The following is a 14370-nucleotide window of genomic DNA, read 5'->3' on the forward strand; positions in this document are numbered from 1 at the left end:
ATGATTTGGGTCCTTTAAGCTCAGAAGCTAATACACAAACCATTCATTTTAAAAGTTCCTTTGAACTTAAATATATCATTTTGGAAGCAACCAAAGCATTCCAGCCAGGCTGAAAATCCTAATGACTTGTCACAAGCTAGTTCAAACGCCTACTCAAGATGATTTGCATTTCAGTGTCTGGTCAAGGTGTAACTACTTCTTCAACAAATAATTCCATTATTTGGAAACAAATTTAGTCAGTTTCAGAGAGTAATTTCAGATAGTTGTTAATATTTTTAGACCAATTTTAGTGATATTTGTCTTATTTTCCTTTCATGTCTTCCCACTGAAGCAAAAAGGTGTTCACAGTCAGGGAAAGTAATGGTAGGCACAAAAGGTAACTGAAGTAATAAATATTTATTCAATTCTCAAATTTTAAGTATTACTTATATCAAGAGATGACAAAGTCCTTTTAAATAAAAACTACTGTAAGTTTTCTCAAAACTAGCTTAACAAATAAGGTACATTCCTGATAGCTGGGAGTACTCAAAAAATGTTTGTTTTTAAATGCTTAACAAAGGACATAATGTCTGTTTGAGATTTAGCAGAAAAAGATCCACAGATTTTAAGTTAAAAAAACACAGCATTTGAAAGGCAACTACCAGACATAACAGAAAAGCTCCTAAGACACGTTCAGTTCTGAATAATATAACATCTAAACAAAAACAAACCAGAACAAATCCTCTAAGTCCAACTTTGAGAAGTAAAAACAATATTCACAGCTGCAACATCATGTGTGTAACAATGCCACACAAAGCTCCTAAATACATTTTAACTTAGAAAAGTAGGCTCCATACAGCTTTCAAGTTTTAAAAATAACCTCCTTGTAGAATCTGTCTAGACTTCACTATAAAAGCAGAATCACTGCATATTTTAATACTGAGTATCAGTTGAATCAAACATGTTACTTGGCAAGAAATATCACAAGAACCCATCACTGTACCTTGTCTACATGGAAAATTAAATCCAGCTCGCAGACATTTTCGAAACATTTGTCTAGTGTTTCCACAAAGACCTGAAGAGGAAAAAAAAAAAAGGTCAGAGGTCAAGCTCTAACAGAAACTCAGTAGTTCTGTTATCTCTAAGGTTCTACGAAAGCAAATATGCCAAATAAACATTGCATAGACTTTAAAACATTAAAAACATCCACAGAAATTAGGTGGTTATCCCTGTTAACAGAACGTTATCTGTACACCAGTGGAAAAATTGTATGCAAAGTCAGTGTATGTTGTAACTCTGCTAGAAGACACAAATTTGACAATAATTGCATTTTGGTGTCTTAGTTTCAGCTGGGATGGAAACACTTTCTTTAGAGTATCTGGTACAATACTACATTTTGGTTCGAGGAGAAAAGCAACACTGATGAGCTACCAATGTTTACAGTTGCCTGGTAAGCCAAGGATCTTCTCAGCAAATAGCTTAAGGAGCTGAGAAGGAACAGAATTAGGACAGCTGGCTTACACTGGCTGAAGGGATATTTCATACTACATGAAATCAACTGGAAGGCATTCTGAAGAGGGAGGGATGATTTTTTTTCTCTTCTGCTGTTCAGTAGGCAAGCTGGACATTGGTCAGGGGTTAGTAAGCAATTGCTTGGGCACCACTTGTTATATTCATTAATATATATGTAGCCATAACTATTATTCTCTTCCTTTTCTCTTTGTAATTGTCTCTGTAAATAGTTCAATCTGAACCCACGAGTTCTACTTCTCATTTTTTCCCCCCAATTCTCCCCCCCACCCCCCTGATAAGGTGGGGATGTGCGGTAGTCAGCCACCTGCCAAGTTAAAGTTCAACAGTAACACTCTATGCTACAATTTTCTCAGCTACCATTCCAAATTTTCCTTGAGATTTCCTGGGAATGCAACTGTTACTATGTTTACCAATGACCACAGTGTGGCCATATCCCAGCCAAGCAGACTACAGTTAACCTTCCTACTCAGAGGCACATACCTAATGCAAGGTGTCAGCATTATGTAAGTTTGTCAAGCATTATGACTTCTGGGAACAGTTCAGGGAAAATACAGCAGCTTTAGTGTTGTTCAGACTTGCTAAATTCAGGAGGGAACAAGGTGAGAGGTGGCTGTTGTGACATCATACCTGAAGATCCTTTCAGGAATACCACCACTGGAACTCAGAAAGGTTCAGCAGTTTCACCCAGGCAAATAACTCGTCTCTGAACTGAGAATGCACACGTGCAGGGCAGAAAAATCCAAGCAGCTGCTCAAGTACAAACGCTACAATCTTTGCTACATACTGACCATATGATGCTCTGCTCTGATATCTCCTTAACAGAATCCCTGGCAGGCATGCTAGGTAAGACTAAGATTGTTCCAGCCTCCAGCCTGGCCACACAATGAAAAACTGACTACACGTGCACTCCCATGTAACTCCTGCAGGTCACTGACCGTGTGACTGCGGTGTGTATGACAGAGACAGAGCCAGGTCTTACAGAGATTTAAGCAGATTCCTCTAGGCCAAGGATAACTCTTGTTCATTTAAATAAGACGTGGCAAGAACTCCATTTGAAGCACATGCTTGAGCTTGAAAGTTTAGGGTCTTCAAAATGGGAAAGACCACCTCTGGGAATTTACACATCATTTATTAGTGAGTAGTAAATAAACTCCCAATTCCACAAAATTGTAAATGTGGTTTTATATATTTCAAGGGGGGTTTTTTTTGGTCACACGATGCCTTTAGTATTATTTCTTAAGTTGTCACTGCATGTAATTTTTTCTTTGCAATTCTAAGCTCAGACCCAAAAAGAATACAGCAGCCATTAAACTCCTGGTTTTGATTCTCTGTCTTTTCAACATGATATATTAATCTCACCTTGGAGAGGACCCATGTTTCTAATTATTTAGCCCTAAAGAAATGACTATTTCTGCTGACATATTCTGCTGCCAAAAGGTGGATAGAAGGTCTGCATTTACAGATACAAATTTATGTCTACAGACTCAGAAAAATGTGCTTTTTGACATGGGTCATTTCTAGCTGTATGCCTTACAAAACAATAAAAGTTACTTTTCATTTCCAATCCTTTCATTTCATATCTTGCTTACACTTTGAGTAGCACATTCTGCCATTGTTAATTACTAGCATCATTAAAGACAAAATCTAACTGATGTTTCATACATTTTAAACAAAAATTATTATTTAGTACCAAATAATCAGTGAATAACTTAAACTAGGAACACAGTATTTTTACAGGCAGACTCGAGACAGTAAGCATTACTGACAACAGTTAACTAACAAAGTGAATAGGTTTATGTTAAATTTCACAGAAGGTAAAAAAAAAAACATTTTTTTTTTCTTCAAGTAGTGTTAATTGGTTGTGATGATAACTCTTATATGAATTATAAACAAGAAAGGCAAGCAAATAAAAAAATATATGCATTAAGCAGAACAAACTACACAGTTCTATAACTAAGTGCAGCAAAACAAATGATCAGAGATGTTCTCTTACTTTCCCTGCACATTAGGAGGATGTGGATACAAGAACAGTGCTTGATATCAGTGGCAGGAAAAAGACTGAGAACAGAGTAACATAATCTTTACCAAAAGGATTTAATTTTAAGAGCCAAAAGTTTTAGACTGTTTTTGAAAAGAATATTCCCCATAAACTTCACAAAGTTTCAGCATGAATTTACATATTCTGACTTTGACATTCATCTACTGCCTTAAAAGCAATATTACACATGAAAAAACTCTCTAAAGGCCCCACAGATATGTGTATTTAACAGCAATATGTATGCCCACATGTCAGCAATACTGAGGTTTTATTTTGCTTACTTGGGCTTCCCCCATGAGAAACTCTTGATCCATAGTTAAAATCATTGCTTTTACACATTCACCCACTGCACAGTGACAGTGCAGTGAAGAAACTCACAAATCTCTGCCTGCAATGCATTAACACACTAAATAATTTTTGACAAAAGGAAAATCAGCTTCCACTGGATATGACCCACAGATTGTTTCCACCAGCTAAGGACTTGTTAAAGAAACCCTGGAAAGTTCATTCGGCATAATGCCAGCACCAATAAGGTATGAATCTACTATGAATTATTAGTACTTAATAGCTTTGATCTACAAGGGAAGTTAGGTTTTTTTTACACTAACATCTCTCAATCCCTTTTCAGATACCTTTAAATAACTGATGTACATAACATAAGAGCCAGTTCACTTTCATTACAATTTTAGTTGAGACTTAAATGAATTGCGCACAATACCAAGCATTGCCAGAAATAATTCAGCAATTATCTCATATACTGCAGGCCTGTAGATCAAAATAATCAGAAGAGAAAACACACCAATTGTTCCAGGGAAAGAAAAAAAAACAGTTCAAAAGCACTTTGTGACATTATTGGAAAATAAATGGAAAAGAAACAGAAATGAATGTCAAACGCAGAGCAGGTCATTGAGTGTGTACCAGTAGATTCACAATGACTGGCTAGCTCCCCCTTGAGTTTCATTTTTGAAATAACAAATAGAATTTTTATATGGAGAACCACAGAATCAATGAGGTCCCTGTGCCTGTTAATACATCAAAACAAAGATTGCTTTTACCACATCAACCTCATTTCTCAATCAGGCAAATAAGAAATAACACATAGATTAATACTTGGAATATAAGTAAGCTGGCAGAAAAAGTATAATATCCAATTAATTACATACATTTGATGCCAGATAATATAAAATATCAACAAAAAACTGTAGGTGCAAAAATGCAAAAAAATCAATAAGCATAATCCATATCAAGAAGATCCCACTTATTTCTAAATACTTACTATAACATACAGTTAATTCTGTGGATTTGACAGTAATTTCCTCACAAAGTGCATTACCCTGCTCAAAAGCTTCCTGAAACTCCAATTGGCTTAGAACATAACAGTCCTACAATAAAGCCAGTTCTCTGTACATCCTTTTCTTCTTTGAGGATGATCTGTAGTAAATCATCATTCACGTGTCACTTCAAGCACCTGGAGACACTCTATTTTCCCAAACATACACTGATGTCCTATCTTTCCTTTAATAAATGCAAATTACAGCTATCCATAGCTGCTACAGAGAATGCTGGTTAGTGAAAAAAAAAGCTAGTTTTCAAGAATATCTACCAGTATACTTTCTGTATTATCAGCATGTTATTCTTGTAAAACCCTCAAGCAACATGCTCTTTTCATTCTTAGCTCCTACTCTCTCCTTTTTACTAAACCCTCAAACAGACTACCAGTGTTAATTGAGTATTAGTTGCATTTTTGTTTTGGCTGGTTGATGTTATGCTTTTGGGTTTTTGTTGGATTTTGTTACCATAATAAGTTTCTCAGCTATATGTCTCTCCCTTTACTAACATAAAAGCATCTCCCATCAGGAGACAGAAGATCACACAGATTTAGCTATTTACTGAGACTGGGTGCCTTGGGAATGTAACAGGGTACAATCTGTAAAAGTCTCATTTGGAGAATATTGAAAGGAGTACAGGTAGTGTTCTCCATCTTCCCAGCTGGAAACCGAGACCAAAGTAAGAGGAAAATGGATCATATGAATGACTGGATGCACAGATGGTATCACGCTCTGTGCTATCATCTTCGATGCTTCTCCATAAGATCAGGCATGCTGGCGTGGAATGGGATGCAAATGACTAGGAGAGACAACAACGTTTTGGGCAGCAATCTGTCTAGACTAATTAATAGAGCTCTAACTATATTTGATGGGGGAATGGGAGTGATGGAGAAGAGCAAGGGAACACTGTCACAGGAAAACCTCAGTTTTGTCCCAGAAAGATTTGAGAGTTGAAAATAATGCAGCCAATAGCCCAGATGAAGTGCCTCTACAGCAATATGCACATCAATGGAAAACAGCGGGAGACAGAAACCAAGACACAATTAGAAAACTACAACCTAGCTGCTATCATAGCAAAAATGGCAGGACAAATCACAGAACTGGACACCACAATCGGGGCCTAAATGCTTTTGAGATGAGACATGCAGGAAGGGTTGTGGAGTTGGCCTCTATTAAGGGATAAACAGACTGTAAAGAGTTACCTCTAAAAAACAACCGTGATCAGGTTGAGATCTTGTGGGTTACATTAGATAAGACTGAGACAGGATGTCTGGTGGGCTACTGGGGGTCTAGACTGGGGTCTGCTACAGGCTGCCTGATCAAGAGGAGCCAATGAATAAGGCCTTCTCGCTTCAGCTACATGACTTACAGGGCTCAGAGGCTCTCACCTTGATGGAGGATTTCAACCACTCAGATGTCTGCTCAGAAAGCAACATAAAACTTTAAACATTCCAAGTGACTCCTGGAGTCCTTTAAAAGGACTCAAAGTTATCTTTTGAGGATAACTTCCTGACATGGGTATTACACCAAAAGGAGGTGAAGTACTTGGTGCTCACTGATGCAAAGATGCTCATTTAACAGGTAGGCAGTCTGGGCTGCAGCAACCATATCCTGGTCGAGTTCACAATCTTGAGAAACACAGTCTGGGAAAAAAGCAGTTAGTACCCTGAACTTTGGGCTTTTTATGGAAATTGGATGGGATCCTCTGGGAAGCTGGGTTTAGGGACAAAGTAGCAGATCAGAGCTGGTAAAACTCTGAGGACTTTTGTGAGACCACAAGAGCACTGCACCCTCAGCATAAGAAATCAAGCAGAGGAGGCAGGAAACTGTTATTGTTCAACAAGGTCCTGCTGGTCAAACTGAGGGAAAAGAAGGGAACATACAGGCAATGGAAGCAGAGATGTGTGGCCTGGGAAAAACACAGGGATTCTGTCTGTAGAGATGGGCTCAGGAAAACCAAGGCACAGATGGAACCGGCCTTAGCAAGGGACGTAAAAAATAGTAAGATGGGATTCCAGATACACTGGCCAAAATAGAAAGGCCAGGGATAATGTATCCCCTTGTAAATGAGAAGCGAGAACTGGCTTCAACAGACAAGTAGAAGGCCAAGGTTCTCGGCAAGTTCTCTGCCTTAGTCTTCACTGGCATTCAGGCTTCCCGTGTCTCTAATGTCCCTCAACCTTTACACAAGGGCTGGGGGAGCAAAAAACTTCCAAATGTAAACAAAGAAAAAGTCTCAGGGCACCTTATGAAATGAATTACAGGGTCCTGAAGGCACTGGCTGATACTGCTGCCAAGCCACTATCGTATCTGAAAAGTAATGGTGAGCAGGCAAAGTCTGCCAACCAGTGCTCCTTAACACTTTTATCAATGACACAGACAGTGGAATCGAGTGCACCTTTCTCAAGTTTGCTGATGATATCAAGCTGAGTGGTGTAGTTCATACAATAGAATAAGGGGATGCCAACCAAAGCTTGAAAACTGAGCCCACATGAACCTAAAATGAGATCTAAGAACACCAAGTGCAAAGCGCTGCAGTTGGGTCAGGGCGATATATTTACAGACTGGGAGAAGAATTCATTGAAAGCAGCCCTGCAAAGAACTTGAAGATTCTGCTGTATGAAAAGCTGAACATGAGCCAGCTGCGTGTGCTTGTGCCTTGATCTGGGCTGCATCGAAACAGGGGTGGTCGGCAGAGTAAGGGTGGTAACTGTTCTCTTCTGCTCTGCCCTTGTGACGCCCAGTCAGGAGTAATGCATCCCAGCCTGGGGCTCCAAGGAAATGAAAGACATACAGCTGTTGGGGCAGGTCCAGAGAAGGGCCACAAGGATGATTACAGGACTGGAGCACGTCTAAAGAAAGGCCAGTGTAGCTGAGGTTGTTTAAGCTGGCTTACCGTTATCTGTACTGTCTCTGAACTGTAGTAAACAAAGGCACATGAAAATGCTTCAGCGCTTCTGAACACAAAAACAGTGCTAATTTATTTGAGTAGATGCAGGTGTATGTGTATATACTGCTGCCAGTCTGCACCACACATACATTTTTTGAAGGTGCTTTTCCAGATAAAGATCTGTTTAACTCTGATTGCTATTGCTAAGAGGATTAAACAGATTGTGAGCCAAAATGGAAATTAAAAATGTTAAATCAATCTGTGTATACTTTCTACTACAATCAGATGGCTGAATTATAATGATCTAGAGGAATAGGAGCACTGAACAGCTGCAGATACTGTGGTGAGACTGTATTTAAAAAGAAAATCATAGCGTTAAAAACAAAATCAAGTACTGCTATAAACAGAAGTACTATTTATATTATTTTTGCTTTATTCAAGTAGTTACACTGGCTTGTAATTCAGCACTGGATCTTTATGGAAAAAATGTGAAATGTATATATCAAGTTATGGAATTCCATCCAAGAACTTGTGGCATAAGAAGTAACGCAGTTTAAAGGTTAGGCACTATTTAATTCAGAGAGTTTGAGGGTACTATATATATATATGTAGTACAAAGTCGCAGAAACTTGCTTCAGCACCTTAAAGTAAAATTAGGTTACAGTATTAAACTGGAAATTATTGAAAGATACTGATCCATCACTTTTATTATACTATAACAAATGAAATGCTAGTTGAATCTGCATAAACACAAACAAATCTGCATAAACACATGCAAAACACAGCATGTCAGACTGACTGACTTAGCCTTTCCTGTCCTTACTGTCTGATTCAACAAAAGATACTCATAAATAAGCTCCCTATCAGAAAAAACCTTCCTAAGTCACATAAAACATTAACATGCTTCTTTCCTCAGTTCATAAATATTTTAGAAGTCACACAAAGCAATCAGCAGACAAGCAGCTGTAAGTGCATAAGGCCACTTTGGACACTCAGTAACTCACGTAATTCAGAATGTTTCTGTGAGTAAAGATTATATAAGAATCTAGAAAACCAGTTTCTTTTCTTGCTCACTATAAGCCCTCTTGGAAAGGTTATATGGATTTACAGTCCAGAAGAGAACTTCACACCAAACAGGTGTTCTGAACACTTGTAGATGACTACAAAAAAATACTCAGCTCCAACAGAGGTTTGCAGGGAACCAAGGGGCCTCTAAGGCTCACAGTAAAATAAATGACACATACACGCCCGCATCTCAGGATATCACAGATTTTAATCAAGTAATAAAACAATCTTCTAGACACGTGAGCTTTTAAAGGTTATAATATCCTATACACATCTATATGGTGCAGTACATTGTTCAAGTACATGAATAAATTTATCAGTACCAAATCAAGTTTTAAAAGACTACATTAAAACAAATCACATACCCAACACCCAATTTTATGTGATGACATATGCTACTTCAGGGTGAGAAACAATTCTGTGGTTCACACCACAGATAACAGTAAGGATAATTAGTGAAATTACTTATTAACAAATTCTATGTTGAAAAATTACTACAACTTTTAAGGCATATCTGAATGAAAACTCCTAAACCACGATGGTTCTTTTGAAAAGTTGCACTGTAACAGGTTCTGGCTGTTTTAAATTTGTTACGTATCTGTAGTGAATACACAGACATGCACATAAATGTATGAGCAGCATTATGTATCAAAGTTCTCATCCTCTAAAATTGTCCTGGCAAATGATTGAACTGTATCATCTCGACTTGCAGACAAAACAAGGCCTTGCAAAGCTGCAGCAAAAAAGTAACTGAAGACTGCTCAGTAGCTTCCAAATGAACTATTCCCTTTACTGCATCACGAACCTGGGAAATCACTTATTTAAAGAAAGTCCAGAGAATTACAGATGTTCAAAAATAATAGTCTGCACTGAGTATATTCAGAGTATGAAAGTCTCCGTCATTACAAATATTGTAACAGAAAGACAAGGTTAAACACTGAAGTTCCAAAGGACTTAGAAATCCAATTACTTTAAAAGAAAAGTAAACAAACTTACTTGTATCAGGTCTAAAATGCCAAGCTCGCTTTCTGAAGAATCCACGCAAAACACAAAATACAAGGTGGCATAGTGTCGGTAAATCAGTTTGTTATCAGATCCACCTATTAATCTAAATGGGAAAGAAAACACAAAACTCAGTTAGCCTCTAAGGACATGCTGAGCAAAACCCCAGTCATGTCTGTTAAAAGGGTGCCTACTGTTAATAACTGGCTGCAGCTTTTCAAAAATCAAACACCCATTCTGTAATATAATGACAATGGAAGAAAACAAAGCAACAAGACAACCCAAGTTACATTTTCCACATAAACATCATTATTGTTACCCATATGGATATTAATTACATTGATACACACACCACCATATTATAATCAATTCAAACTGACTGGGCAGGTTCATCCAAAAACAAACTTCCATTACACACTGGCAGGCACTGTACAGACATAAATGTGCTTTATAGCTTAAGAGAACACATGCTGAAGAATCATTCCCCACCTTTCTCAAGAGAGCAGCAGCATTAGAAGAAATCTATACTGCAGGCTGGCATTTGGACTACAGAAAAACCCTAAACTGTGTTTATGGACCACATAGTCATCAATGTAGTATATGATGTCTGATATCATGAAAAATAAGACAGAACTACAGTCAATAGTTTGTGAAGCAACGTTAAAGTCCACAAAAACATTATTCCTCCTGCGGCTCACTAACCATCAAGTTACTAAACACAAAGAAAAGATGTCTAAACATCTTACTTCCTTCCACTCTTCTGCTATAGTCTTCCTGAAGAAGTAATTCATCATTAACAGACATTCTTCAGTTCATCAACATCCACTCTATGCAACAGAAAGTATGCTAAAATAAAATTGAAGTACTTTGTAGCCTGGACCTACACGGCTATGCATCTCAAAATACTCCCTTAATTTTATACCAGGTCAAAACTACCTAAGCTCTTTCAATTTCAGCAAGCAAAATGAGGCCTTTGGCCAGAACACAAACTACAAAGTGATCCCTGTCATTAAAAAAAAATAATCCTTTGCCTATGATTTTTGTGTTGCCCAGCTTTTTTAAAAAGCTCCAAGCAGCTTCTTTATCTCACAGCTTTCAAGTTAGCACATTTCTAGCTTAGAATCATCTCCAAGAATCAAATGCATGAGAAGCTGAGCAGATGAAAAAAAAGCATTTTATTAAAATCATCAGGGATCATCCAGGCTAGGACAAAGAAACCACAGCTGGCAGAGTACAACCAAGTATTTAACTGTGACTCTGCATAAAGTATCATTAACATGCTAGCTTTCAGCAATTAGAAATTTTCCATCATTAGAACACTTAGACTAATACAGTCTCTATGTTTATACTGGAAATCATGAGCTTGTCTCTCAACTATGACCCCTTTTCCTAGCAGGTGGCAATTTAACTATTCAGTCTTGATGACTAGCATTTCAAAACATTTTTCCACATAAGAATTCCTCCTGCTCAGTTAAAGTAAGACCACATGTTTTTTTTTAAGAAAAAAAAAAACAAAAAAAAAACCAACAACATGATCCAAGAAAGAATATTCTGTACCTGTCTTCTAAAGACAGCAGATACAAGTATGGCTTTCCTCAACCCTTCTCCACAGTACAGTAATAAAAATTCCTGATTAAAGCTTCAGTAACACATTTCAAAAACATTTTCTTCCTAGTTTATACAGCAAGCCTGAGCCCTAACAGGCAAGCTGGGGAATCCTACAACTAGAGCTGTGCACTCAGATTCTAGGAGCACAAGCCTAAGCATCAGCTTTGAAATATTTTCACTTTCTCAGTAGATTTGGCCAAGGTCTTCAAACAAAATCAGAAATCTTTAGGTGAATTACAGGGAAACTGGTTAGATATCATCTGCGTTTTTCTTCCACATCTTGTGTTTGAACCACTTGTAAGACTAGATACAGCACTGTGTCTGTTCCTCTAGAAAAAAATATGCTCTATTTCCTAAGCAATTTTGATACATATATATATACACACAAATAAATACATATGTACATTCCAACTAGTAAAAAATATACCTGGTATCAATCTAATCCTATTACTAGTGTGCCAAATATCTCAAGCCACATGGAATTTACATCATAATTGTAAGAACAAGTATGCTACTATCAACAGAAATATTTGCAAGTGTAGAACATTTATTTTAAACCTGATACTTACAAGCCTCCTTCTAGAAAATTACAGACATTTTCATCACGTTTGGATACCAAGTGGAAGGTTTCTCTGATAATTTGTTGCTGTGTATCTTCACTCTATAAAAGAAAATGCATTTTGCTATCAAGCAAAATGGATTAACCAACAATCACAGAACCCACAGCACATAAGCAGAACATAAAGCATACAAGTATCCTGTACCTATCCACTCCTGATACCTTAAATGTGCCAAGTAACAAGCTGTACACTGTTTTTTTTTTTGTCATTTCAACATCTACGGTAAAAAAAAGGACTTTTATACAAGTTGCAGGAGAATATATTATTGTGAAAGAAATTATTGTGAAAAAATGTGCCTGTTTTTAAGAAAATTCTCCAGATACCAACATTTCAAATTAGTTTATTCAATAAAAAGGAGGTACTCTAAAGTATTCAGGAATCTTCCTATCTCCACTGTAAGCTGAACAGATACAAACATCTTCTGAAAAACCTTCACACATTATTTGGCAAAAAAGCACCAGGGTGGTGCTAAAAAAACCAATCCCATTAATAGAAGTCTTTCAGAAATATACTGCGAATGGGTTTGTGAACAAAATCTTAGGCTGCCACCTCTCTTTTTTTTTTTACTGATCATCACTTCTAAGTTTGAGTTCACTGGACCCTTCTTGAATCCCCACTGCAACTGTCCATCAGTCCTCCACATTAGCTTTTACTGCACATGTGTTTGTGCAGATTCATTTCCCAGAAGCGTGCCTGCATCTTCCACTGTAGTACTCAGTTTCCTTCTCTATGCTTTCTATCTTACCTCTATGGAAAGAGAGGATGGGTCTTCTTTCCATAAGAAAGAAAGACAGCCATCGAAATTAACTTCTGTTTACTACCCTTATTCTCAAAGTTGTTCAGAAACCTATTTTGAACTTTGAAATGGCCACAAGTATACATTATGAAATGCACAACTACATGCAAAAGGATAATCAAGACAAAGTTGCAAACAACAGGCAACTAATTCTGGAGAGGAGTAACGACATCATTTCTTACGTTTCACTTCTGATTTTCATTTTCAAAACTACAAAGTTATCTGTTTACACAGTTGAATTACACTACTTTATGTATCGAGAACTTGTTCTAATTATGAAAGAAGCTGAGGGAAAGTGAAATTCACACAAGAAATCTGTTATTCTCTTGTCATGCACTCTTTTCCTCCTGCTCCTCCTTCTCCAACTTAGGAATCTGCAAATTCACAGCAGTATTAAGAGACACAAAAAGATATTTAGATTTCAATGGAAAACAATAATGGAATTTACTTGCTTCTCACAGTGATGGAGTTGTATAATTTGCCAGGGTATTTCATTAATACACTTTAACTATTACATCTACACTGATTGGTTGGGGTAGGGAGTGAGACTTCTTCAGTAAGTCCCTGAAGTTCTGCAAGGTTACCCAGAAATACACAGATATGCACACAAGGTTAACACTTATCAACATTTGAACTTCAAAATTAGGAATGTTAAATCAGAGATGGCAGCTTGGTAACCCAAGATAGTTGAGAGAGATTAAAATGGTTTACAGACATGCAATAGAATTTCTGAGTACTGACTCTCTGAGGAGACAGATTAAATTCAGACACCCATTGTAATGAGCTGTATCAGTTACGGGCCTTGAATTACAAGCCTAGCAGTATAAACTGAAGAGCCACAGCCATCATTTTAACCCTGAGGTGTGCAAAGCAAGAACCATTCCTTCCAATAAGAGTAAATAAAGGTTTTGTAATGGCCAAAATTGCAACTAACTGGCCACAGATACAAATAGGGGTGCTGCTGAAAAAGAACTATTTGTGTTCACAACTCTGGGGAGCATGCATTGTTTTCTTCGATTTTAACGCCCAAGGTCAATCCAAGCACGGATCAGCCTGTTCACTAAGAACAGCTGTACAGAATTAAAGCATCATTTTAAAAGCTCCCGTCCCTGAATTCGGTCAAACATTGCTATGCATATTCCTCAGCTTCCCTGTGGCCGCAGCTTCCTCTCTCTCAGACCCAGCCCTTACGCTGCGTTCTCAGAGCTGCCTCACCGCGACTTCTCCCATGTAAAAAGCCAGAAGGAGCCGCAGGCTCTGGGGCTGCGGATCCCTACAGATGTGGGAGCGCAGTTTGCCTCCGAGCGAGGCGTTGTTCTACCCTCAGGACCACCACAGGGCTACATGCAGAGCGAAGGACAACAAAACGGGACAGAACGGCCCGAAAGCCGCCGTTACTCAAGGAACGCCCGCAATAGGCAGCGGCCCTCGAGCGATCAGCGCGGCTGTGTGCTCGCAGCGCACGAACCGGGAACCGGGAACCGGGAACCGGGAACCGGGAACCGGGAACC

At 38.1% G+C, this 14370-nt stretch overlaps 1 protein-coding gene across 4 annotated transcripts in view; it reads right to left on the reverse strand.

Moving 5' to 3' along the window:
• AP3S1 (adaptor related protein complex 3 subunit sigma 1) overlaps positions 1 to 14370 on the reverse strand; it is a 51532-nt gene that overhangs the window by 36882 nt on the left and 280 nt on the right. For all 4 annotated transcript variants that reach the window (XR_006181109.1, XR_006181110.1, XM_042882828.1 and 1 more), the window contains exons 2-4: positions 12013 to 12104; positions 9830 to 9941; positions 983 to 1054 (exon numbers count right to left, since the gene is read on the reverse strand). Coding sequence is in view for 2 of the 4 variants with exons in the window: in XM_042882828.1 (XP_042738762.1) it covers positions 983 to 1054; positions 9830 to 9941; positions 12013 to 12104 (276 nt within the window). In the remaining 2 variants the exon portion in view is untranslated. The remainder of the gene's footprint in view (positions 1 to 982; positions 1055 to 9829; positions 9942 to 12012; positions 12105 to 14370) is intronic.

The sequence above is a fragment of the Lagopus leucura genome, unplaced genomic scaffold (assembly GCF_019238085.1).
Source record: "Lagopus leucura isolate 7727_CA_CO unplaced genomic scaffold, USGS_WTPT01 Super-Scaffold_100036, whole genome shotgun sequence".
Lineage (NCBI taxonomy): Eukaryota > Metazoa > Chordata > Aves > Galliformes > Phasianidae > Lagopus > Lagopus leucura.